This window comes from Thalassophryne amazonica, chromosome 14 (assembly GCF_902500255.1).
Source record: "Thalassophryne amazonica chromosome 14, fThaAma1.1, whole genome shotgun sequence".
NCBI lineage: Eukaryota > Metazoa > Chordata > Actinopteri > Batrachoidiformes > Batrachoididae > Thalassophryne > Thalassophryne amazonica.
This window is the reverse complement of record NC_047116.1, coordinates 72070569-72095676: the sequence shown is the minus strand read 5'-3', so window position 1 is coordinate 72095676 and position 25108 is coordinate 72070569. Positions and strand designations below refer to the sequence as shown.

Here is a 25108-nt window from a genome sequence, read left to right as displayed (position 1 = left end):
CTGGAGAGAACCCTGGACTATAAGATTTAAAGTTAGAATGATCTAATCTAGACAAAAAAAAAAAAGTTGTTTTATGGGTTGTCTATGTTTGAATGTTTATTGTAAAATATCCAAATATTGGAGGTAAATGTGCTTTGAGTAGAACTTTTGGATATTTAAGTGATAGAAAAGTTGTCAGAATCTCAACACTAATCCTTCCATTTAATATTAATCTTGAATATTTATGCTAGAGGTAAAGCATCCATCAAGGAGGCCATGTCTGTTGCCATCCAGGAAGCAAGGTGCTTCCATATTGTACTATTGGGTGCAGAGAAATGTGAAACCAGCATTACCACCCAGACCTGATCAACTGTGATAAGATTATTCCATGTAACAAGCCCAGACAAGTCTACCAGATGGCAGTATTCAGCAAGTGGCAGACAGGCCCATGGGATATGACATAAGGAAAACTACAAAACATGCTGTCATCTCATTTCTTCAAATTAAAATTCAGTTACGTTTTATGCATCAGAAATTATTTGCTGTATATTACTTACTGTATAGTTGTTTGGTCTTGTTACATGGATTAATATTGTCACATGCATGATGGAAATTAGGTGCAGGGTGTGGCTAATGTTGCATGTACGTTGGAATAAGACTGTCAGTTTTGGTTGGGTTTGTTTTGTCTCCCCCCACCCCGCTCTTTAATTGGATCTTTAGTTAAATCTGGTTAAGTTATAGAGGTGGGGCTATATAAGTTTATTACTTCAGCCCACTCCTTTTCGACATGTGAACTCAATTCTGAAACCTGCACGTACTTGCTTTACTGTGTTATTGTTTTTTTTGTGTTTTTTTTTTTTCAATCTGTTTACATGCTCAAAATAAAGATTCCATTTATTAATTTCCAAACCCTTGGTCCGGTGGCCACCAAGGCCTCCACTCCTTTAATGTAAATGTTGGCAGCAGATTTTATATTTAAGAAACTCAGCGAAATTTGGCATTTTTTCCCCAGTAAATCACAAACTGAAATGTAATACAATGAAATTCTTTGTTTTTTATTGATGAATTAAATTTCACACCTTTTTTCCCCACAGATACTGCATTGTGCTGTCGGTGAGTGTTTATTCAGCCTCCATCATATACATTATCAGTAGAACCTCATTGTAGGTATTATCTGCTTCAAAGAGGTTTATTGGTCTTTCTTTCTTTCAAATGGGGTATGTTGTAGTAATTTTTGACTTAAGAGCATGTAGCTCCATTAATGTTCAGGCTAATCAAATATGTATTAATAACTCAAGTACAGTATAGTATTACAAACACGCTTAGCAAAATTATAATGTACCCGCATTAATAGTTAGGGTGGAGGTGTTGCTCTCTTTCGAGAACCTTGGTATATGACGATGACCAACCTGTTGCTTATACTACTAGATAACACAGCTGTTGACATCAAAAGTGTTTGTCATTTGAGATTATGCAGGACAAATAAATTGTAATTGAGGTTTTTTTTTTAACTAATTGCAAATGTAATTATTCACAATGTCTTCTATAAAAATGGATGAAATCTTGGCTTGAATCTCCCCTGTGCTATTAGGGAAACTGCAGCTGGAATTTCACATTTTATTTTTAACCTCGGCCTTCTTTGTGCTATTCTTCCACGATGTAATTTCTTATGGCACTGGTTCTCCTGCCAGTCCTCTTATTTAATCCTTACACCAAGTTTTTTCTAATCAAATTTTTATTTTATTTTATTAAAAGAGAAAAAAAATGTAAATAGGCATATACCCATTACATAAATGATTCTCTATCTATCTACCTAGCTATCTAGCTACCTACCTACCTACTCGTGTGTATGTGTGTGTATATGTGTATGTGTATATATATATATATATATATATATATATATATATATATATATCCCAATCTATACATATGCCCATCTACAAATATACATAAACAGCTAATTGCAAAATGGATTTAAAAATTTAAAAAAAATCTAATTAGTGAAATAGCCATGATAAATATGAGTGAATGAAAGAAAATCATAATTACATATGTATTTAAGTATAAGCCGTGGGTTAAAGTTCTCCGTCACCACGACGGATTTCCGTCATTTGGAAAAATGTATCCACACATAAGTGCGCGCACGTGGTGTCATGTGTGTTTTGGGGACGAAATATGATACTCTCATTGTCAAAGCAACATCCCATTCTTTGCTAATCAAAGCAGCAGCAATTTCAGCGTGGATGGCGCCGCACCGCAGAGAAAGGGACTGTGTGAATTTTCACTCCTCTCCGCTCTGTTTACTGCTTGTCATGAGGCATGGTCCTTCTCCTCCCTGTCTTCGTGGGAACACTGGCAGACCTTCCCCAAGTAGAGCAGGGTGTGGCTTTGCTTTGACCCTTGAATCAATGAAGCAGTGCTTCTATCTGCTGCTTCAGTTCTTTGTTTTATTTCGCTTTATCTTAATTTTTCCCCGCTAAAACCCTAAAGAGCATATGTCTGTGAGTAATATTTACCTTTTTATGTTAAACCGACCTGTTATGGTCTTCTGAAACAGTTGATAGGTGTATTTTACAACTTAAAAACGGGACCAATGCTAACGCGTTAGCATGTCTATGGCGTTTTCAATGTTAAAGTTAGCATTAAGCTGTCGCATCTCAGCACGTTGTGTGCATTTGTTTTCTGTATAATAATTAATGGCTCCGTGTTTGTTGTCGTAAAAGAGTCAAATGTATTTCAAATTGTAATTTTTATTCATTTTTATTTATACTATATTAATAATAGCAACAGTAATAATAACTAATGATGCTACAATACAATTTTAGAGAAACGGACAAAAAGAACCTGATAAAACAAAACAGAAAAGATAAAACCAACTAACAATGAACATAAGTAAATAATAAATATAGAAATAACTGTTTTCCTGTGAATACCTAGTGACTCTTACACCTCCACTTCATGTTTCATGTTTCCTGTTTTCAAAGTTTAATGACAATTTGTTTTGGTCAAACCACATCTAAGCTGTGTTTTTACACAAGAAAAAAATAAAATGCAGTAAATTGCACATTTATATCTTTTTTCATGAAAATATCTTATTAAAGATCACATATTACACTTTAGTCAGGCCTTTAAAATACTTTCGTGGACTCGTGCTGTAATATCTTGTCAGTGGTTGGGATAGTTGCTGTAGGCATCTAAAAATGCTCATAAGCGGGTTAAACCTGATGGAAATCTCTTTGTGGTGTGTCAGTGATGTATGTATGTGCAAAATAAAACAAAACAAAACACTACTCCAGGTATGTTTTTGATGAGAATATAACATCATAACTTTGTTACAAGGTCAAATGTTATTGTTGCGTGATAAAGGCCTTTTTAATAACTCACTTAAAGAAATAATGGCAAAACTCACATGCAAGTAAAAAATAAAAAAATGATTAATTGAAAAAAATAATCGACCGATTAATCGATTACTAAAATAATCGTTATTTACTGCCCTATTTTGTTTTACGAGTGAGAGCATTTTACCGATTAAATGTCAATAAGCCAGTTTTGAGTTTCTCAGTACGCATGTGTTTTCAAAACGGGTGACGTTGTTACTTTGTGCACAGCAGAACAATGTTAGTTGCTTTAGGCCCTAATTTTGTACTTTATTGACTGTACAGCCAGCGACACAACACCCTTTTGGCGCATTTACTGGAATGGAACCGATCAAAATACCACAAAAGACAAAGAATTTTTACTTGACCAGTTTAAGTGAGTTCTCTTTGTTTCAGAGGGCTTCAAACCCATTAAAATTCACTAGAATATGCAAAATTTGACTTGCTCTTTTAAAAAATTTCTGGGGGAGCACCCCCAGACCCCCCATAATCAATAATGTGTTTTTACTTGACAGTTTGAACTGAGTTTTCTTTGTTTCAGAGGACTTCATACCCATTAAAATTCAGCAGAATACACAAAATTTGACTTGCTCTTTTAAAAATGTTCTGCGGGAGATTCCCCAGACCCCCCAGAATCAAGACTACACCCCGCTCCCCAACACCCTTTTATGTACCTTTATGTTCAAGTTTTGCATTCTTTTTATGCTTTGTCTCTCTCTCTCTCTCTCTCTCTCTCTCTCTCCCCCTCTCCTTAGAGGCTATTTAGAGGAGATTTGTATACTGTATAATGTGTTTATTGTATTTATTGAGGAAAAAAGAGTGTGAGCACCCACTGCGCCACATTTTATGGAATTGCTGGCATTGATTTTTGCCAGGAAAAAATTTCAGTCAGATGAAAATTTATTGCTTTAACCCATGGTACAAGCATTATAAAAAGAAAACAAAAATCACAACCCCCAAAAATAACCCACTCCCTGGATCCAGAACTCCAAACCCCTGTCATATGTTACACCTGAAGTTCATGGAGGGTAGCTAGAAGTGAATTCCATGCCTTTATTGCTGACTCTTTGGCTCCGTGGACTCTGGCTATTGACAACTCCAAATAAGCAATGTCCAAGTATGTCATCACCCACTCTCAGAAAGAAAGTGAGTGTGGAGGCTTTTTTGCAGTCATAAATCCAGCCAACAGTGCTCTTCTCTTGTCCAGTGTCAAGCCCAGCCCCAGTAAGTAATTCAGAATGAGTGTAGCAGGCGAACAGGTCAACCTGATCTTGAACAGCTTAGAAAGGTTAATGGCGACCATCTTCCAAAATTCGGCCACAGGGGCACTCTCCCAGAACATATGAAAAAAACTGCCTGTCACTTTAGAAGTACAGAGAGTACATGTTGGATCATTAATAATCTTCATCAAGTGAAGCTTCCTCTGATTTAAATATGCTCTATGTATATAATTGTGACATATTTGCTCATGGTCAGGGTTTCTGGATGCTAATCTCACATTAACCCAGACTCTATCCCAATCAAATGTAGGTTTCAGGTCTGGAACATCACTCCTCCATATCGTGTGTAATGCCAGGGGTCTGTAATAATGCTGCAGCAAAAAGCGATAGTCTCGAAACAAAACCACGCGTGCTTCCAGCAGAGTGGAACAATTTATGAAGGGAATGTGGTGTGAGGGTCCTGTAAAGAAACACCACTGTCTTTTAAAGATGCTCTCAACTGCAAATAAAAGAAAAACAAGGTATATTGTAGGGCTGCAGCTATCGATTATTTTAGTAATCGAGTATTCTATCGATTATTCTGGCGATTAATCGAGTAATCGGATAAAAAGTACTTCTGCGTTTTTAAACAACATCAATTGTCCAGGGCTCTTCCTAAGCAATGGCACAATGTCACTGCGCCAAAGTGTTGGCATTTTGCTGAAATGGCGATGGGATGTGGCTTTCTGTTTTGTTTTCTCCAACTTGTAAAATTTAACCATTTTTAATTTTTGTTTTGTTTGTTTTTAATAAAGGTTGATGGACTGGGACCCTGCGTGATGTATTTTTTAATCCCTCTTTCTCTGCAATTCAGCAGATGCATTTCAGATGGAGGTTGAACATGCAGCCTCAGTCAGTTTTTTTTTAAATTATTATTTTATTTAAGTTACCGTGTTTGTGAAGTGTTGTGTGTTGCCCAAAAAGCAAAAATTAAAAAGTCAAACACTCAGTGTGAGTCTGAGGGAAACAGAAGAAAGAGTGGACTTCTGCTGTTTGTCAGTGTAGCCGGGGACAGAGCTGTGACTCGCCCGGTCTGACAGCCCCTCACACCGGGCACAGAGACAGCAAGCAGCCGGCCGCCAGGTCAATAGTCCTTCCCCACGTAGAGCAGACCGTGTGTTTTTTAAAAATAGACAAACACACTGCTTTGCTTTAAATGCACAGTAAGTCTATTTCAGATGATCAGAGTGGACCATCTTTCTTTTAAAAGGCATTATTTTACTCTGTGTCACGTTAGAAAGCGGTAGCTATTGTTGCTAATTTGATTAGCTGTTATGCTCCAGTCTTGTTTTTTTCTGCAGACGTTGCAGTGCCACACACAGGCCTGGCATATGTACTACAGTGTTAAACGAAGCTTCGAGGCACAGAATTTACCTCGAACATTTTTTGTAATCGAATTATTCGAGTTACTCGATTAATCGTTTCAGCCCTAGTATATTGGATATCATACTTAATGCGTATGCTCTGAAAAGTAAGTAACCCCCCTTCCATAAATATCGCCAAGGGTACAAATATTTTTTCTTTCCCAGTCAGGAAATCAAATTGGCTGACCGCCAATTAACGGTTTATCATTATTAAATATTGGAGAATGTGGGCCCCACCCGGAAGAGCAACCAACTAGTTTCTCCACTCTCCTCCATACAAAAAGCAAATTTGAAATTATAGCACCAAATCTCAAACGGCATTGGTGGGCTGAAATAGAGTACATTATATTAGCAACAGAATATGGAAGTAACCTCCACTCTTCCAAAGCTCGCCACAACACCTGTGCATCAGGTTTAAACAGAGTTAATAAGGGCCTCAGTGTGAAGGCCCATTTATAATTTGAAATTTGGGAGGGACCTTTCTCACTGCATTGTGGTGAGCTTAATATGAGGTCGTTTACCACACTATAGAAATTTTGTTATTGCTAATTGCAATTTACTCCAATATTGAGGGGGCAGAGGAAGAGGAAGCATTGAATTGACAAAATTGATTCTGGGCAGGACATTCCTTTTTATTATAGCCAACTTGCCGCAAAGTGAATTTGGCAGGCTAAACCACCTCTCGAGATCCGCCACAACTTTGTTCAGTGTATTACAAAAATTGTTTTTAGCTATCGTTTGTATAGAGGAATAAATGTCTATCCCCACATAAGTAAAGCTTTTAGTAACTGGGATAGTAACAAGGATGGGAACATTACACATAGCCTGATTTAACAGTAGCAAAGCTGATTTTCTGCCAGTTTATTCTAAAGCCAGAAAACTTGCCATAGTGTTCGAAGGTTGACAGGACATGTGGGATACATTGTACTGGATCTTTTATATACAATAAGATGTCATCAGCATATTGTGAAATGTGATGGTGTGTTCCATTAATAGAAATTGGAGAGATTGCACTTGAGCTGCGGATGGCTTGTGCTAGTGCTTCAAGAGAGAGGACAAATAACAGAGGGCTGAGAGGATGGCTTGTGCTAGTGCTTCAAGAGAGAGGGCAAATAACAGAGGGCTGAGAGGACAGCCTTGTCTTGATCCCCTGGAAACCATAAAAGGAGGAGAGCTAGTTTTGCCTGTGAGCACTACAGCTGTTGGGTTTTTATACAACACTTGAATCATGCTAATGAACAGCATGACAAACCCCATAGACTCAAACACAGACCACAAAAAGGGCCACTCCAGGCGGTCAAAGGCCTTCATCACATCTAATGAGAGGACAGCAGCAGGGGAACTTAAGGTTTGAGCGCCATCTATCGTGTAATAATCTCCTAACATTATCTGTAGCCAATCTAGACTTTATAAACCCTGTCTAGTTACTGTGAACCAACTCTGTCATGTGGCCTTGAAGTTGACGAGCCAATGACTGCATATATCTTTAGATCTGCATTTAAAAGTGAAAGAGGACTATAGCTGGAGCACTCCACCGGCTCCTTTCCTTTTTTAAGAAGTGAAACTAATGCTGGATTAACATCCCTGGAAAAAGACCCCTCTTTGATTGAATGTTGGATCATATATCCTCACACCAAACATTATATACATACTGCTAGTAGCATTGTCACTCCCAGTAAATGCATTTCTCTTATCTTGTTCCCAGGAATTGTTCCATCCTCTGTGGTCCTAACAGGCTTTCAGGTCATGTCCCGGGTTTTCCTCACGTGGGCTGTCACACACAGTGTAAGAGAGGTAGGATACCTTTCTCTCATCTAGAACAGTGGAGTCCAACCCTGTGCTATGAAGCACCAAGAGAGTTTTGAGGGCCTATTTTGATGCTGTGCTCCTAGTACATTTGGGACATTTGGGGATTTGGGGCATGCCCACAAGAGTTTTGATATCTTGAGGCTGGGCACAGGGTCCAAAGGTTTTGGATTTATCTTCTTTATTATTCATGTACATGTTTTGGGAATAAAATCAATCACTCAGCATGCCACTTGTCAGTCTATCATCTGCTTGTCTTCTTGGGTTCTTTTACTGTCTTACTGTTCTTTCTTTGTTTCCTTCTGGTGTCCTTTAGTGGAGTTGCACTATTCCCTGTGTAGCTTTTGAAGATGTGCTCACACATGGTTCGGTTGCTTTGGCTCATACAAGAGCAAGATTGTCCCTGTTCCCCACTCACCCATTGGCCTGCGCTCTAGGCCTGAGCACATTTACATCATCACAATGTAATGTTTGTTTTGAGAATGAATGCTGTACCAACAATGGAGTGAACCGTTGAAAGATTACAGAGTTCAAGGCTATTAGGGTGACATTAGTTTTACATGGGTAAGTGGAGTAATGTAATATTTATTGCTAGTTTGCACAGGATATGAAATCTTGGTATAAATGACAGAGATGGGTGCGGATACTCAATAAACTGGTCTGTTGCACCACCGTCACCTCTCGAGAAAAAAGAACAGAAAAAAGGAAAATTACCAGGCTTCTGCATTTTTTTTTTTTTTAATTCTCCTTTGTAATCAGCTCTGTTTCAGAATGGATTAGCTTCAACAGTTACTTCTTGTCTAGCTTCACATTATTTGTGGGTGTTTTTTATTATGCCACTTTCTTTTTTATGTCCATGCGGACCTCTTCAGTGTGCTTTACCTGTTGCATGTTATGCATGTCCCAAAGCAAGTGGTCCAAAGATGTACAGTGAAGGAATGCATGGATTTCAGGCACTAACATCAACAAGTTTATATGTTTTTGTAGCTCTGGCATGGTTGAAATTGAGAGAGTAATAGGAGTGAAGTTACGCTGAGCACGGACAGAAGGATGTAAAGTCTTCACAATACCCGATGGCCATATTTTGGCCTCGGGTAAAAATAACTGACGCTGCGCATTCAGATTAGTCCAAAATTGAGGAATTCTGGTAATAATTACCCCACCTCCCTGTATTAAACACCCCATCCGAATAAATGTGCTGCAGCATTTGTTAGTTGTGTTGCATGCATAACAAGATTTTTATGGAAGCAACATGTGACAGTGTATATAGAGTATTTGCTCACTGATCATGATTCTTGTTTATCAGTAAGGTTAGAAACCAGGGCTGTTTTTAGCCCAAAAGATGTTGAATGAATTGACGGCTGTACTGTTCAAGTAGTAATAACAACACTGGTTTAAAAAAATAAAAAAATTCTTGCATGGACTTTGATAACTGATTTGGGGTAATTTTGAGGTGCTGATTCCAAATCTGAGCTGAGATTTCCTCAATCACATCATGTAATGAGGCTTATGGTGTACATGCACAGATGCATGTTTGCATTACATTTAGTTTAAAAAATAAAAATCTGGCTATTGAAGAGCAGCTCCACAAAGGAGGATCTTGGGAGGATGACTGTTTGGATTTACATGAACTGAACTGAACTGCAACTGAATAGGACGACTGTTGAGGGGTGGTGCCCATTAAGCATGGATTTAGAATCTGCAGGACTTTAAAAGTTGTCACTTGACTATTGGGCCTACTTGTGGGCCTGTATTTTTCCACGTTATTATTGGGAATAAGTGGTCAGTCACATTGATCACAGGACTGTACGAGTGCCTGGATGTTTAGTTCAGTCATCTCTGTCTAGCATGTTTGATATTTTTTGTTTATTTGGCCTTTTTTTTTTTTTGCTGTTGTTGCTACTGGTACTGTGGCCTGAACAGATAGTCACCCTCCTGGCTCTTGTCTGCTTGAGATTTCTTCTTGCAAAAAAAAAAAAAAAAATGGTACCCATCTATGTCCTTGGACAAGGCATTCATTCATTTTCTGTACCTACCTACTCCAATTACTGTCAGACCTCCAGCATTTCTCTGCAGAGAGAGGAGAATGTTCCAGAAGGACAACCATCTCTGCAGCAGTCCACCAATCAGGCCTCTGTGGTGACCAGATGGAAGCCACTCCTTAGTAAAAGCCACATGGCAGCCCACCTGGCGTTTTCCACAAGGCACCTGAAGGACTCTCAGACCATGAGAAACAAAATTCTCTGGTCTGATGAGACAAAGATTGAACACTTTGGTGTGAATGCCAGGCGTCATGTTTGGAAAAAACCAGGTGCCATCCCTAAAGTGAAGCATGGTGGTGGCAGCATCATGCTGTGAGAATGTTTTTCAGCGGCAGGAACTGGGAGACTAGTCAGGATCGAGGGAGAGATGAATGCAGCAAAGTACGATGACGTCCAGGATGAAAACCTGCTCCAGAGCACTCTTGACTTCAGACTGGGGCAGCAATTCATCTTTCAGTAGGACAATGACCCTAAGGACACAGCCAAGATATCAAAGGACAGGGATTTTTTAGCAGAGTAATGGGATGGAAAAATCACCTTAGAAAGCTGGGGTTGAGGGGCCGCTTAAGTTAGCCCCCCCCCCCCAAGTACAACCCGAGGGAGTTCATTGATATGTCATATGAGTTTGGTTCCACTACAAGCTATAAATAAAAAGTTAGAGATTTTATTCAGATTTATTGGAATAAAAAATCCTTGAAATTATGTAATAGTACATTTTCCAGTATAAGTGCTGTGGCACTACAAACCATAAATGTGACGTTAAGTTTTTATCAAAGCATTGCCTTTTGCCATGGTAATTTGTTGACAGTCCCTGAGCTGTGGTCTCGCAGCCAGCTGCACGTCAAGAAGAATGGAGGATGTCTCGCATTGTGGAAAAAAACACAAAAAAAAACAGTTTTGGTTGGTTGTAGTTGTCTGTATTACAGTGTTTGGAATTAGGTGTCATTTGATTTAAAAAGGCAATTCACTTTGACGTTATTGATTCCAGAAGGATGAATCTGTAAATATCTTTCCATATTTACTTTACAGAGCCACAGCATTTGGAGAAACAATGTTTAATCAACAATAGGCAAGTGTCCCGGTTAGCGGCTTTAATCTGCAGAAAGATGAGTCATGTTTGATGTCTTTAAATGGTTTTGATGAAGGTTGATGAATAAATTGTTGAGAAGCAGCGAGTCCACAATCAGCGTAGAAAAATGATTATTTTCCCGCTATACACCCTCAAACAACAAAACGGCCCAATTGCAGCGTAATTATTTTTTCAGGCAGCATCGTAACAGGCCATTACTCTGTTATAATGCTTGCAGGAACTATGAAAGAGTGGCTTCAGGACAACTCTGTGAATGTCCTTGATGTGCCCATCCAGAGCTCAGACCTGAATCTGATTTCCGATCTCTCCAGAGATATTCAAATGGCTGTGCACCAATGCTCCCCATCTAACCTGATGACGCTTGATGTTGCAAAGAGGAACAGGAAAAACTGCCTAAAGATGGGCGCGTCAAGCTTGTGGCATCGTATTCAAGAAGACTTGAGACTGTAATAAGCGAAGTGCGCATTGCATCTGCGCATGCGTGGGTCAAACGGGGGCAAAAATCCCAGCTACCACACTCACACTGCTCCCATTGAATTTTGTATACAGTAGCATTAGCGGAGTGTAAAAGTTAAGGCTTTTACAGGGACTGTTTAAAAGGCTTTAAGCCTTAAGCGACACATACAATAATGACAGGGGCGCATTGTGCTGTTTTCAAATGTTCAAACAGAATTTATAGGCTTGAAAGTTGGCTGAAAACACACGATTGCAAACCTCCGCTGAGTCCAAACAAAGACGGAAAGAAGAAGAAATGTGGTCGTAAACCTCCGTTCATTCTACACAATTTCACCACAGAAAAGAAAGTTCCAGACGGACATAAAAGACGGACTATTGTAAGTTTCTTGCACATTTATTTTGTCAATATCCTGAAACCGTGCCGCCGTTTTCGTGCATCGGCGTATGACTGTAATGTCGCGCCATGAATGCCGTGGCGCGTAATATTGTAAAATTGACATGTTCTATAAACAAACTGCATGCATGCACATATCATTGTATGTCTGTCAATTTATCAAAACAAACGTGACACCAGAGAGGTTATATGTGAGACTCACCGTCATTGTCGTCATTATGAAGCTGGCGGAGTCGCAATTTCTCATCCCTGCTTAGCAAATATTCTGCAATATCCACAGTTTCAGTCTCTGGACTTCGTCTAACCATCCATCAGTTGCCTTCAAGGGGTCAGAAATTTGTTTTTCTCCAACTATCAACAAGCATGGGTCATTTTCGACAGCAGCGCGCTCTTCCTCCTTTGTCGGCACTAACGGTACTTTCTGTACAGATGCAGCACACGCAAGCACAGCCAGCTCTTCTTTCCATTTCTGTCCACTGCCGTACGTAGTCCTGGTTGTAACAGGCAATCCGCGGAGCTTACAAAAACGCTTTAAATCGTCAACTTTCCAGCGGTTGAAACGATCCAAATCACAGCACTCTTCTCTGCTTTCCGCCGGCATAGCTTGGTTGGTAGCTGAAACTGAACTGAAACTTTAGCCTGCCCATAATGCACGGCACGGCCTGAGATGCGCACTTCGCTTATTGCTGCCAAAGGTGTATCAACAAAGTTTTGAACAATACTTATGTAAATGTGATTTCTAGTTGTTTATTTTTATAAATGTGAAAATAAAATACAAAAATCATGTTGTCGTTATGGGGTGTTGTGAGTTTAACTTTGAGGGTGATTTTGGAAAAAGGCTAACATAAATGTGGGAAAAGGTGAAGCACTGTAAATACTTTCTCGATGCACGGCATGTACTTCAGTACAACTTATTCAATTGTCAATTATTTTATGTTAGTATTCTTTTTGGCTAATTTAAATTTTAAATATGAAATTATTTTTGTTATATGTGAAATGCAACATAATTTGGAATGTAAAGGTTTGCTGAAAAATTTCTGAGACTTTGATTGTCTGTGGTGGTGGTCATTGGTCAGTCGAAGTCCAAAATGCCTTTTTGTGATTATTGTTAGTACATGAGTCAGAGTCTTTTCAGCTCGAGTTCTGTACTGCATTATTTTCTTTTCATTTGAAAACCACGGGTTTAGCTGGGTATCTGAGGCCAGCAGTCGGTGGTCTGGAGTGTGGGTTAATTGATTAGTATGTAAAACAAATTACATGGTTGTGCTATGAAACGCTTATGTTAACTTAGAAGAATCAAAGCTCCAGAGCAGGGTCTTCCTTTTCTTGGCCCTTCTGCCATAATGCTTTTTGTTTCTCCAGGTGCAGAGTGAGGATAGTGTGCTGCTGTTTGTAACAGCCTGGACTGTCACGGAGATCATCCGCTACTCTTTCTACACCTTCAGTCTTCTCAACCATCTGCCCTACCTTATCAAATGGGCAAGGTATTGAATCACCGAGCCGAAGACCGGCAATTCTGATGTTCATAAACATTGTTTATGGTTTTATTAAAGATGAAATTTTGTGAAATATTCTGTTAAAATCAGGGTTAACGGCAAAAAAACACACAAAATTGATTATAGCTAGTTCTTAGTTTCAAATCCTGCTTGAATTGGGCAGTGCAGTCTTGTTTGAGGGTGTGCGCTAAAGGGGTAAAATATGACGTAATTTCCCTACTTCTGGGGCCAAAAACACAGAATTTTCTCTGAGTTTTTGTGCTCGTTACCCACAAACAAAGTGAAAATGCAAAGAAATGTGGTGGAAAGTGGACGTGTTGCGATTTGTTTCCTACCCAGAGCTCAAGCATGTCAAGGCAATTTTGCAGGCAAGAGAACGGAGCTACTCTGGTTAGCTGTGTAGGCTAACACTTACCGACACAACGTCTCCCATTTGCCTCGTCTTCCCTTCTCCACCGGGAACCGAAAAACTGCACTTTTCGCGACTGCTTCGGTGATTGCAGCCAAAAACGGTACACCATTTTCCCGTATTGCACAACAGGAGTGGCTGTCCCTATAAATGGTCACATCCCGCAATATCACGCAGGGTACAAACGAGACTGCACTGCCCTATTTCAGTAATAATCTCATCCTGTTTGTTGGATTAAATGGCATCTGTTGTTTAAGTATCTTCCCATGAAGAAAACTGGCTGTAAGTGCAGTCATGCTCACAATCCGGGTATTTAGTTTGTGTCACTGCTTCCGGTATTTGGTCTGAAATGGAGGTACTGCGTATGAAAGTGGATGCAATTTCTAAATGATAAATGTGATGTTTTTGTTCAGCCCCTGAAATTGAAGCTTCCGGTCTATACTACTGTTTCATTTCAGCATCACTGTGATGAAGCACAGAGACAAAATTACAATTGCATCACTGTCAATGTTTATGGACACTAGGGATGAGCATCGAGAACCACTTCTTTTCAGGGATTGTTAAGAATTGATTCGATCCACCGACGTGAATAACCTTTTTGCTTAACGGTTCCCTTATTGGTCCTTCAGAGCGGCAGTTGTTTTTGAGGATGTTTGTCGGGAAAATTATAATTTTTCTACGTTGATTACAGACCCTGCAGCGGGTCTGCAAGTTAGAGTCCAGTCGGAATTGATAACTTCAAAGCGAATCGCTGTTTTAAATCAAATGACACCTCTTTCCAATTGTTGTAACACAAACAATAAACTACAATCGACCAAAATGTTTTTTTCTTCCCAAAATGAGACGTCCTGCGTTCTTTATGAATTACATTGATGTTGATGTGCAGCGCAGCTGAGCTCAGCTCAGAGGTATGGAGTGACATTCATGCCTGAAAGGAAATGTTTTTGACAAAAACTACAGATTTTGTTTATTTATGTCCAGAGATCTAGGATCCAGTTAACAATTTCATATGTATTTACTTTAAGACTCAATAAAATGATTTGACATAGAAAACTTGTAAAGCCTACTTTTAGTACACAGAAAATTCACAAGAGGTATCGATAAGGGAATTGATATTGGTATCTATCGATAAAATCTTATCGATACCGATCCCCAATGGACAAGGCTGTTAAATATCAACATCTTCACCTTGACTGGTGCCAGTTTGTTAATGAGCTGTCTCAGAGAAAATCATACGGTCGTGGCTGGATGACCGACTCCGATTTTGATGAAATTTTCATCATATCCCCTTCAAGTAGATTGATTAGGAATGGCAAAGTTAGTTTTTCCATCAGGCAAAATTTTACTTCAATTTTGGTCAGTTCAAAATTTTATGTCCAAAATGGCCTCAGATTGTTACATTAAAAATATAATAAAAATGGCCAACTTTGACATATCTGTTCTCAATTCTTGACAGATAGAAAAAGTGAGTGTGATTCCTCATACGGGGGCTCAGTGACCTTCAAAAACCACGGTTCGTTCTGCAGCATATTTCCTTATATTTCTGTTATTGACACTTTTTGAATCCTATTCACCTTATTCAGCCCCACCCACTTTTACAACAGCGGCATTTCCGTTTTGGTTTAGGACTTCTGGTGAGCCGTGTTTCAATATAGAAAAATGGAAGATATTACATGGGTAGAAACAAAACCGTTTTGAAAAGCTCAAAGGGAATGACTCTGGTTCACCCACGGGTCATAAAGGAGTGGGAAGATGACATGAAAAAGTGGCCCTCGATTATTATGCCGATATTAATTATAAATCAGTCCATTTTCTGCTTATTTCAGCAAATAAGATGTGCTTTCCTATGTTTACCAGTATGCAGAATCAATTTGTATGGTTATTTTGGTGATTGCCTCGTCTTCCAGCCACCCCCACATGATTTTCTCTGAGACAGCTCAGACAGTAACTAGGGAATTTGACATTCCACAGAAAAGGTCACTTTGCTAATTTATACTGCAGTATGCCACTCTACAGACACTAAAAACATTTAGAAAAATATATTTCCCAAATTCTGGTACACAGGGAATAGCAATACAGGTATCAAGAATTGAGAACATTCACTTTCAAAATCGGCTTTTTTACTTATATTTCAGTGTAGAGACGGCAAGCATGGCCAAAAGTGGATCATTTTAAAAATTGTCTAAAGTTGTTCAGAATGTTTTATGGAGTGAAAAAATGTTATGGGTCAAATTTTTCACTTCTGGAAAGTTTTGTGGAAATCGGTGATGATCATCCAGCCAACTTCTCTTTTTCTGCATGTTTTTGTCTGAGACAGCTCATTAACATCATAATCGCCAGAAGGAACAATGGAACATCCTAGTGTACAGTGTAATTGTGCAGAGGAGTTAATTTTGTGGTGTGTAGTGACATTTGAAAAATGTCAAAATTGCTTCATTTCATGGCCACGGATAACTGAACAAATTCAAACTTACTTTTGCAATTTTGTGAACTCTAATTTACAAGGTGGAACATTAGTGCAGCCTAGTGTGTCATTGTCCTAAAAGAACATGTAACTTGTGTGACAGTTCTTTTCCTGTGGGTACTCCAGCTGTGGTAAAATGCTGCTCCAGCAAATTACTGTAGTTGCTTCATCACAGTGTGTTGCTAAACTGCTGTTGAGGTTTGAAATGAATTTTAAAGTCCAGGGTTTGTGTGTGTGTGTGTGTGTGTGTGTGCGCGCATGCAGTGGATACTATTCAGAGGTTTTATCATGTTCACGCTGCATCTGCTACTCTATGAAGACATTACTCCAAACCTACACCAAATCTTTGAGGAGCCATACTATGATGAAGATTTTTATGAGATAGGCACAAAAACAAAATTTAATTTACTCTCAATTCAGAAGTCTGTGTAGTTGTATAAAAAATAATTATGATCCACTGAAAATTAAAAAAAAAAAAAAGTTCCTTTGCTCCTATCAAATCAAATCAATTTAATTTATATAGCGCCAAATCACAACAAACAGTTGCCCCAGGGCGCTTCATATTGCAAGGCAAAAGCCATACAATAATCACAGAAAAACCCCAACGGTCAAAACGACCCCCTATGAGCAAGCACTTGGCGACAGTGGGAAGGAAAAACCCCCTTTTAACAGGAAGAAACCTCCAGCAGAACCAGGCTCAGGGAGGGGCAGTCTTCTGCTGGGACTGGTTGGGGCTGAGGGAGAGAACCAGGAAAAAGACATGCTGTGGAGGGGAGCAGAGATCAATAACTAATGATTAAATGCAGAGTGGTGTATACAGAGCAAAAAGAGGTGAATAAAAAGAAACAGTGCATCATGGGAACCCCCCAGCAGTCTAAGTCTATAGCAGCATAACTAAGGGATGGTTCAGGGTCACCTGATCCAACCCTAACTATAAGCTTTAGCAAAAAGGAAAGTTTTAAGCCTAATCTTAAAATATAAAATGGACTGCATTTATATGGCACTTTTCCATCTGCATACAAGGCACTCACTACACATCCGGAGCAACTAGGGGATTAAGGACCTTGCCCAAGGGCCTTTAGCGATTTCTTTTGTTTGTTTGTTTTTTTTTTTTCCAGTCAGGCTGGGATTTGAACCAAGGGCCCTCTGGTCTCAAGCCCAGTGCTTAAGCACTAGACCATCACCTCCCCTAAAAATCTGTCTGTTTAATGTAAGTCATTTGCATTTACAACCAAGATAACAGTCTAAAGGCCTCCTGACACGAGCGTGACTTTGATTCACGCACTTGCACAACCAGTGTCGTGCTGGAGAGTAAACTCGTCTTTAACGTGTGTAGACTAAACACGAGAGGGACGCCGGCGCGTGCTATTGCGCACAGAGAATTTTGGAGTGTTCAAGAAATCCTTAACACATAAATGTTGTGCTACGCGGTGTGATCTGCTCACCAGCACGACATGCAGCTCATCAAGTCGAGTATAGAAGTGAACAGAGCGAGTGGTGACGTCAGTGGATGGCATCAGAGCGCAGCTTGTCTGAAGGATTATAACAAGATGTTAAATCTATCAAATACACAGTTTAACAGCTGCACATAAGAAGGAAAGAACACAACTGTTTTACTAAGCCATGACATTGTAAACATGACAATTACCTTTTTAGACGTCTCAAAATGCTTTCTGCAGCTTGTCAGGCGTGCGTGTGTGAACGGCTGAAGCTGAAGTGGTCCTCTGTGATTCAGGAAGTGATTAGAGCCGTTTTCAACAGCCAATTTGCAGAGAAAATGATTAATCTGACATGAAGTAATTATTTTATATACAGCGTCCAGCGCAGTGTGTGTGGCAGGCGGTGGAACAAAGAATGGCGTCCAGCTGGGATCACAGCACGTGGCTCATCATGACGACGGGCGTGCAAGTGCGCGAATCAAAAGTCATGCTTGTGTCAGGGGGCCATTAGTGTTTGTGTCTTAAGAGGCAGCTTGTAATGGATAGAAAATTTAGTGAAGGATCCGTGCTGGGACTTGTACAGTTGTGTTCATACTTGGTGCGTCATTTGGAACGGGTGATTAGAAGATGAGCCCTCATCAAAGATTTAATATGGAAATCTGCACATTGCCTTTCTTGGTTACACAGTGAAGTTTGAGGGGGAATCTTTTAGTGGACATGAACCATTAAAAAAAAAAAAAAAAAAAATGAATGTGACAAAATGGCGATCATTTCTGCATCTTTAATCAGCTTTGCTAAACCTGTCTGCAGGTACACCTTTTTCATGGTGCTGTATCCCATGGGAGTGACTGGAGAACTGCTGACTATCTATGCAGCACTGCCATACGTGCAGAAGACAGGACTGTACTCTGTCACTCTCCCAAACAAGTACAACTTCTCTTTTGACTACTACACCTTCCTCATCCTCGTCATGATCTCGTACATCCCCCGTAAGTGAGCAACTGGCACCACATTGACACTTTAGATGTCAGTTAGGCTTTAGATGTCTCTAGATTGGTTTACAGTTTTAATTTTATTTTGACACATCTGAAAGTGCCTAATGTCTGTTCAGTTTGACACAAACATCACAGTCCCAGTGTGGGGTTCCTAAGGTCAGTGAAAATTTCACTTGACAATTTGATATTGAAATTTGGCAGAATGTCCTGAATTGTGACACTCTAATGATGACATTCTGAATTACAGCATAGTGATCATATTTTTCTCACCTGCCAGACAAAGAACACCATTTTGAAATGTTCGTGTATCCATCATCTGATTTCTTTAAAAATAATTAAATAATTAATGTATCCAATTACTACTTATGAGCCCTGAAAATGGAGGAACTGTATAAAGAAGTCGTCCCGTGGACAAAATTATTAGAAAATTTAACATTTTCTGACAAATTTTCCCAAGAGGTTGTTTTTTTTTTTTTTTCTTCTGTCTCTCTCTCTCTCTCTCAGCAGACCAAGGAATTTAACACATTTCTTAACATCCTAGTTCTATTTTGGATGCTTACATAATGCTACTTTGTCTACAGAAACAAAATGATTTCACAAAAACCAAAAACGTCCAAGGACAAAATTATTACCCCCATGCTAACAGTCAGTTGTGTGTCCTTTTTGCTGGATAACAGTCTGCAGACATTTGTTGTAGTTTTCAGCAAGTCTCAGACATGTCTCCTGAGGAATCCCAGTCCATTCTTCTTTGTCAAATCTCTCAAACTCCTCCACATTTGAACCTGAACAACCTTGTTCTTCAGTTCAACCCACAGATTTTCAATGGGATTCAAGTCAGGGCTTTGTGCAGGCCAGTCAGTAATGTCCACTTCTTCTGGATGTAGTTCTTCACCAGGAGTGATGTATGTTTTGGGTCATTGTCATGTTGGAAGAAAAAGCAATGACCCAGACCCAGTTTTACTGCAAACTGCTTGAGGTTTTCTTTCAAAATCTTCACATATCCTTCCTTCCACCTTGAGGAGTCTCCCAGTTCTAGAGACACTGACACATCCCCACAGCACAATACTTCCACCACTGTGATTCACTGTGGGGATGGTCTTCTTTGGGTTTGATGCCTCTCCTTTCATCATACAGAAGCCACATCTCTATGGCCATCTCCTCTTACCAAAGGACATGCTTCCAGTATGCATAATTTTTCTCCAGTTTGTCCTCAGCATACTTCAGTCTGGCTTGAAGGTGTCTCTTCTACTGAGTTTCTTTTTCTGCAACGTCTCAGTCCATTCCTTTGTGAGTCTCCAGAGATTGTCTTTTTTGAAACTACATTTCCGACTTGGCTAAGTCATTCACTAGCAGTTCTGGAGTCTTTAGAGTTTTCTTTCCAGAGTCTTTGAAATCTTTTCCTTCCTACCTCTGTCAGGCTTGTTCTGTACTGTGTGCCTCTCTTTGAATTTCCTATTTTGTTTATCCTGTTGAATGGGGGGCATATAGGTATCTCCTTGTCAGTCTATTCACGAATCTTGTAATACTCCTCCAGAACTGTTTAGTGAGTTTCATTGAAACTTCAATGTTGGCACTCTCTATGAAGATGTGCATGAAGGAAAGTCATTTAGGTCATATTTTGTTAAGGAGAGATAATTGGAGTTCTGTTGTCTCTGTTTTTTTTTTTGTGTTTGTTTGTTTGTTTGTTTTTTTTAGTATGTTTACCAGTTTGTTTATTCAGATCTTGCATCATAAAAGATTTATTACTGCTGATATGTAATAGGTGCAACTTTGCAAGAAACTGACATGGCAGAGCAGGGCAGGGTGTCGCAACCACTGTTGCAATAATTATTACAATAATGACCGTTATTACATTAGTGGTTGCAGCAAGGGTGTCACTTTGTTGAGCTTGACACAGATTTTTTTTTTTTTTTTTAATTAAATGTTTTTCGTTTGTGATTTTTTTTTTTTTTTTTGTGATTGGATATCTGTGTGAATAGCCAAAATCTGTTTATCCCTTAGTCTTCCCCCAGCTTTACTTCCACATGATACGGCAGAGGAAGAAAGTGCTAGGCCACGTAGACGACTACAGCAAGGTGGAGTGATCTGCACAGCAGCCAGATGAAATCGATCAAAGGCGTTACAATGACCAAGAGATGAAGCCACTGCGACCAAAACATCTGCTTATCAAAAAAATAAGCCTGACCAGTTTTCAAGCTACCAGAACTGACCTGGCAGAGGAACTAATTACCAAGCAACCTTTTTTCCAGACATTGTTTGGGTTATTTAGATGAAGAACATCGGAACAAGCTGGTGTTTTGTTTAATTTAATTTATGAACACAGTTCAGTAGCTTTCGTTTTGTTGCTTTTAGCTCAGAAGAAACGGGTTTGAACGTGACTTCGACTTGAATGTTGAACAGAACCTGATTGCCACAGTGCTCTGACACACACAAATCACTCATGCACTGAAAGAATTGAACCTTTCAAATGGCACTGTACTCTTTGTGCCGCTTGTTCATGGAGCCTCTTTTTCTATGTCTTTATTTAGGTGCGGGAAGAATGATGCTGTAATGTCGATACCTGCTTTGTGTGTGCCGTTTGCATCTGCAGGATGCTGCTCTTAGCAAACCGCTTCAGATCTTTCAAGGTTTTTTTCTTTCTGTCCTTACTCTCTTTGTATTCAAACTGTTTGATTACATTCCATCTTTAGTTCAATAAAGCTTTGTGATTTTGCACCGTTTTTTGTATTAGTCTTTCTGACATTTTTTTTCCCCTTTATTTGGTTTTTGGTCACCCAGTTGTCCCGTAAGCACTCATGAAACAAAAAAGTTAATGATTTTAATCCATAGTGACTATGTACACACCAGTCATTTGTGGAGGTCCCAGTCACAATGGTATAAGGGTACATAAAACTCACATCCTGTTGTGGCAAGAAGGCTGGGCAGAGCCTACAGCCCCGTTTATACATAGACGGTAAGAGCTCCTGGAAGCGTCCCGGAAGAATTTTTGGCCGTCTTAAGGATCAAACGCCGTTGTCAACGCCGGCACTAGGGGGCATGGCTTAATTCCGGCTTTACCGGGAATCGTAGAAAAAATTATTCAACATGACGAATAATTCCGAGAGCGCTCCCGGAGAATTCGCGTGACGACGGAGACAATGCGAACAACAGCGTTTGATACTTTTTAATCGCCATTTCATCCTGCCCCTCCCTGTAGTGCTGCAGTTTACACCGCCGTAATTGGCGGCCGGCGTTGTATCCCTAATCAACGGCATGTAAAACGGCGATGGAGCCCACATCAGCGTCCTCAAAGGCGTTTTAACCGGCGACAGAGGCAGACAAAATGGCGGCGCTAACGGACAGTACTCCGTTCTAAACGCCACCTCTCGGTTAATGGTGTTCCAAACGGCCGATAGGCGGCGGTCAGTTTAAAAATGCTACCGCGCTGCATGCAGGCCTCTCACTTGCAGCCAGCTCCAGATATTTTTGCAGAGAAGCTCCAGTATGCCTCCTAAAAGAAAATTGGCAGCGGCAAGGACTTACCAAGAGGTCTGGTTCAGAAGCAGAGGGTAGCCCTGTGGTGGAGACAAGCAACACGTTGAGGAGGGGAAAAAGGAAAAGAAATGGCTGAGAGATGAGCTCCCTCCCCCTGCAGTGACAGCTGCTTCAGCCTATTATACTCTGGGGGCGGTGCCTATATGCAAAAGTTCCTGGAGTAACGCAGGATTTGCCTGGATAAATCCAGCGGTACACAGGGCATTTTAAGCAGCAGCAGAACACCGCCGTTCTCACGCGCGTCTTAACCTGCGATTGTAAAGGATAGAACTGGGTATTAACCCCCGTTGCCTGACGTGTGCCGGATGCTACGGCGTCAAAATGCCGCTTTATTCAGTGGATTTAGCGGCGTTTTATCCGCGTATTTGCGGCTAGTACGGCGCTCAAAACGCCGGCGAAATGCTCCGCCCCTTTCCACCGCGAAAACAGCCGGAACTACCGCGAACTTCAGTCTACGTACTGCCCACCGACAAAACCGTCTGTGTAACCTGGGCTTACCCCCAGACCTGAATCAGGGACTAACTGGTGGTGTTGGTGTGGAGGAAGTAGTGTCCAGGTCAGCGACTGGTTTGGTGGTGAGTTGATGACTTGAAAGGAGGACCAATTGCTTCCTATTGGAGATAATTATTTGGTGAATGTTGATTAAAGCTAAGAAATCTGAGTCTTCCCGGCAGCTCTTACGCTTCGTTACATTTTTCATGTTCGTAAAATGTGATTGAAGGTAAAGCCCTGGTCCGACTGAATAATTAAGGATGAATAATGCCGCGTTCTCACCGCACGCCACGCGAGTGACGGCGGCGACACGTTGCCATGTAATCCCTATGGAAGGACGTGTTGTGGCACCACAAAAGTCCAAGCCACACAATGTGACGCGATGGATGTGAATGAAGCGATTTTGAGCGATTGGTGTTTCTGGCACGATGTTGCATTGCCCTCCTCCCCAAGTTGAAAAATCTGAACTTTGTCATCTTTTCGCGCCGCGATGACCAATCAGGGACTGGATATGTAGTGACGTGAAGATGTCTGGAGTTTATACTTGATGTGGACATGTCCTGTCTCTGGCAGCCAGCCTGTGAGCAGGACTTATGTCCCTTTTGTCCTTTATTTCACAATTATGACAGATTTTGAGGGGAGAGCGAGCAGCAGCGACAGCAGCCAGTTGGTTTTTTTTTTCATTTGCGCACGTGAACAAATCGTCCGTGAAGATTATTTTGTTAACTACACAGATGTATAATAAAACAAATGGTGACTGGTTTATAACACAATGATGACAGAGTTTGAGGGGAGAGAGCGAGTTTTTTCTTTTACTTGTGCGCGCTGGAACGGGATAGGAGGTCCTCAAACTGGAGCTCCTGCAGCTCCAGTTATTTGCTGCAGCTCATGCAGCAAATAATGAAACTCCCCGAATTGGTAACGTCTCATGAGGAAGTTGTGAACCCAGGGACGGCGGCGCAGGCGATGTTTGTCAGCTTTCCACAATAAATAGAGCACAGCAGCTTGCTCCATGTGATCAAGGTTCGCCATGTTGACGGCAAGCGGAATGGAAGCTCCTCCTATTTGATGACGCATTGGGGCGAATTTTTGCAGCGAAAGCAGAACGACACTCCGGGCAATGGTGGCATATCCATCGCCAGGCGAGGGAAGAGAATTTGTGGCGTTACGTGGTGTGCGGTGTGAACGTGGCATAATGAGTCACGTAGCATGTTTTGTTTTTTTGTACGAGTCCAGTTATTTGATAATCATGGGCGAATAGTGGCTCTTAGAGCCCTAATATTCGGCTAACGAGGCTCATATCTGAGCGTAACGCTAATTTCAAGAAGTTCAAAATTTAGCAACAGTGTGGGGCAGTTTGTGTACGAGGTACTACGAGGGCAAACATGGATTTTAGAGGCATATTAGTAGTGAGGACGAGGCTATTAGAAGGCCATTATGCAAGCACCTGGCAGCTACGAGGACCGGACTGGCTATTTTGGACAGGCTCAGCCCTCTTTCGCACTACAGTCCCACCTGCGGACACTGTAGTGAATTAATCGTTTTCTGTCAGAGCTTGGATGTTGAAAACACCTCTAATCGCTTCTGGAATCACAGAGGACCGTTTCATTTGGAGCTTTTTTCCTGTCTCTCTTGTGCACTGAGGTGGAGATCATTTGGAACAGCTTAATGTTTTAATAGCTTGGGAAAACCGTTGCATATTTATTCCTTCTTTGTAAGCAGCTGTAAATGTATGTTTTAACAAGATTAACATCATTAACAAGATTTAACATCTTGTTAATGGATCAGAGGAGCTCCGCTGTGAGTTTGCACAAACGCAGTGACTTGCACTCAAGGCGAGCATTTATGCAAAACGCCAGCTCGCGAAAGCGATTTTTGTAGTCAATAACGGATTAACACAAAGTTAAATGTTGGATCACCGGTGTCAAAATGACCGTAAGCTGTGGAAGAAATCAAGCCAGCGAGAAGAAGTGCAGAGGTGACTGTCCAGGAACACATGGTTTGGTTCTAGCTGATCTGTTTGTGGATGTGTTTTTTGGGGGGGGGGGTGGGTAGTGATCCACACAGTTGCAGGTGTATATAATTAAAGTGGCTACCTCATTGTGTCTTTTGTGGTCACACAAAAATGACTCTGGAACACAGGTGTACAGCAGCCTGGTGCACAGATGCGCACACCGGCCGGTGTCGTGCCAAAGTAGTTTTCCCTGTCAGAATTCATATCCTCTGGTGTGGGAGTGCGCACTCAGTGCAGTGTATTTTTTTTTTTTTTTTTTTTTTTTTTTGGACTGCATTTAAAAAAAATATGACATCTTGAATGGATGTTGTGAATTGAAAACCCACACTTTTAAAGGGACCAAGTGTGGGAGGGCTGGAGGTTTGGACCAAACCCATGCCTACATGTGCACCACCGTCGCTTTACATGGTGCTGCATGGCTCATATGCGGCAACACAAGCCATTCAAGGCTGGACGGGGCTCAAATGACAGGTCGATTGTGGCTCACTAGAGGCTGAT

General features: G+C 40.7%; 1 protein-coding gene across 1 annotated transcript in view; it reads left to right on the top strand.

Annotated features, from left to right (window-relative positions):
* The window catches only part of hacd2 (3-hydroxyacyl-CoA dehydratase 2), a 42747-nt gene extending 21460 nt beyond the window's left edge, over positions 1–21287 (top strand). The window contains exons 3-7 of the mRNA XM_034185868.1: positions 1074–1092; positions 7685–7773; positions 13130–13251; positions 18386–18564; positions 20572–21287. Coding sequence (XP_034041759.1) covers positions 1074–1092; positions 7685–7773; positions 13130–13251; positions 18386–18564; positions 20572–20654 — 492 coding nt within the window. The 3' untranslated portion in view covers positions 20655–21287. The remainder of the gene's footprint in view (positions 1–1073; positions 1093–7684; positions 7774–13129; positions 13252–18385; positions 18565–20571) is intronic.
* Positions 21288–25108: the final 3821 nt, after the last annotated feature.